Source organism: Aplysia californica, unplaced genomic scaffold, assembly GCF_000002075.1.
Source record: "Aplysia californica isolate F4 #8 unplaced genomic scaffold, AplCal3.0 scaffold00016, whole genome shotgun sequence".
NCBI lineage: Eukaryota > Metazoa > Mollusca > Gastropoda > Aplysiida > Aplysiidae > Aplysia > Aplysia californica.
Genome location: NW_004797286.1, coordinates 1,548,657 through 1,550,221, shown reverse-complemented (window position 1 = coordinate 1,550,221; position 1,565 = coordinate 1,548,657). Strand labels below are relative to the sequence as shown.

Genomic DNA, 1,565 nt, shown 5'->3' with positions numbered 1-1,565 from the left:
TGTATACATAATACTGTGTATACATCCATCACATCCGTATATCTATCGGTCTCGTTTCGTTTATGAATATATACAGACATACCACAGATACAATAAACGAAACACACAACGACAGCCACACAAGCGTGAAACGCCAAAGATGTACAAGAAGGTTAACTCTGGGTCATAACAAGAAGGTCACAGATTCTCTCACCTCGACCTGCGTACGGGCCTGAGTAGAAGTGTGGTGTCTAAATTGTCTGGGCTGTGATTGAGGCTTTGGTTTGGAGAATTTGCTCTGGAATAGCGAGAGACTGGCCTGTTATTGCTCCGGGCTCTTCTGTTTAGGAATATAATAATCATCATTACATTTTCTGGATGATGTCTCAGTGTTGTACACGGGTAGGGAAAGGGAACTGAAATATTTTACTCCCCTAAGGAACCATATAATATGTAATACTTCTCAACTGTGTCTATGTAGGATCAGCAACAGCAGGAGCTGCTGCGTTAATTAATGGTATGTGGCTTCTGCAACAGCAGCAGATGTTTGGAATATTCTCAAGCATATTCTATTCACTCTATCTCTCTCTTCGGTGCTGTTGTTGTTTTAAGCTGTTCCCTGGGGAAATAAGGATTTAACCTATCGAGAACGCGCAATCTGGTCATTGGACAACTCTAGTTTTGGAGAACTGTGAAAGAAACAAAACAAGCGTGACTAATAAACCGTTTTTCCTTACAGATTCTACGATTCTGTTTTCTTAATCTGAAACTTATGAAAGCAGGCAACAACATGACAACATGCAAACTATGATATTTTATGCTAATTTATGTTTCTGATTTGTGTGTGCTGGCTGGTAATGTGCCTCAACATTGCCATGTTATGTTGCTGGCCGGACACATGTATCAGCTACTCCCTTAAAGGGTTAGCGGTGCTGACCATCAGAAACCGCATATCAACAACAACAGATACAAAGAAGCAATCGTGTCTAGCATGAGCAGAACGTGCATTGAGTTAGATATGGAACCTGTCTTGTAGTACGGCATATTATAGCACATTGCGGATCTCAGAGAGATAAAGGTTATGATATACTCTATAACCCAATATAAAAGATTGCGTTTAGTGTTTAGTGATGTTATTATTATTAGCGGGCGACCGAGAAAGACCTGGATAGATGGAGTCAGGGATACATTAACCACCCACAGCATCCACCTGACCCAAGCTCTCCGGCTGGCAACAGAGAGACGCCTCTTTCTTCCCGCTACACCCAAAAGGGTATAAGCGGCTGATAAAAGAAAAGTGAAGACTATTATTATTATTTTCTTCATTACCTGGTGGGAGAACGACCGCTGGAACTGCTAGAGGATCTGGACGAACCTGGCCGGCGGTACCTGCTGTTCCCTGTCACACACATAGAGAAAGAACGTGACGGCTAGAACAGAGGGTCCTAGGCAGGGCTATGACTTTCCAAAGCTCGTCCCAGCCCATGTTGTTGGGGTTTTTTAAAATATTAGTCTCGTTAATATTTTCCTGGTAAAACTTGTAATGCCTACTAAGTTTTTTATTCATTATTAAAGCATCGAAAAAA

At 41.7% G+C, this 1,565-nt stretch overlaps 1 protein-coding gene across 4 annotated transcripts in view; it reads right to left on the bottom strand.

Annotated features, from left to right (window-relative positions):
- The window catches only part of LOC101845375, a 24,815-nt gene that overhangs the window by 18,131 nt on the left and 5,119 nt on the right, over window positions 1-1,565 (bottom strand). For all 4 annotated transcript variants that reach the window (XM_005090397.3, XM_005090395.3, XM_005090394.3 and 1 more), the window contains exons 3-4: window positions 1,309-1,378; window positions 194-319 (exon numbers count right to left, since the gene is read on the bottom strand). In XM_005090397.3, coding sequence (XP_005090454.1) covers window positions 194-319; window positions 1,309-1,378 — 196 coding nt within the window. The remainder of the gene's footprint in view (window positions 1-193; window positions 320-1,308; window positions 1,379-1,565) is intronic.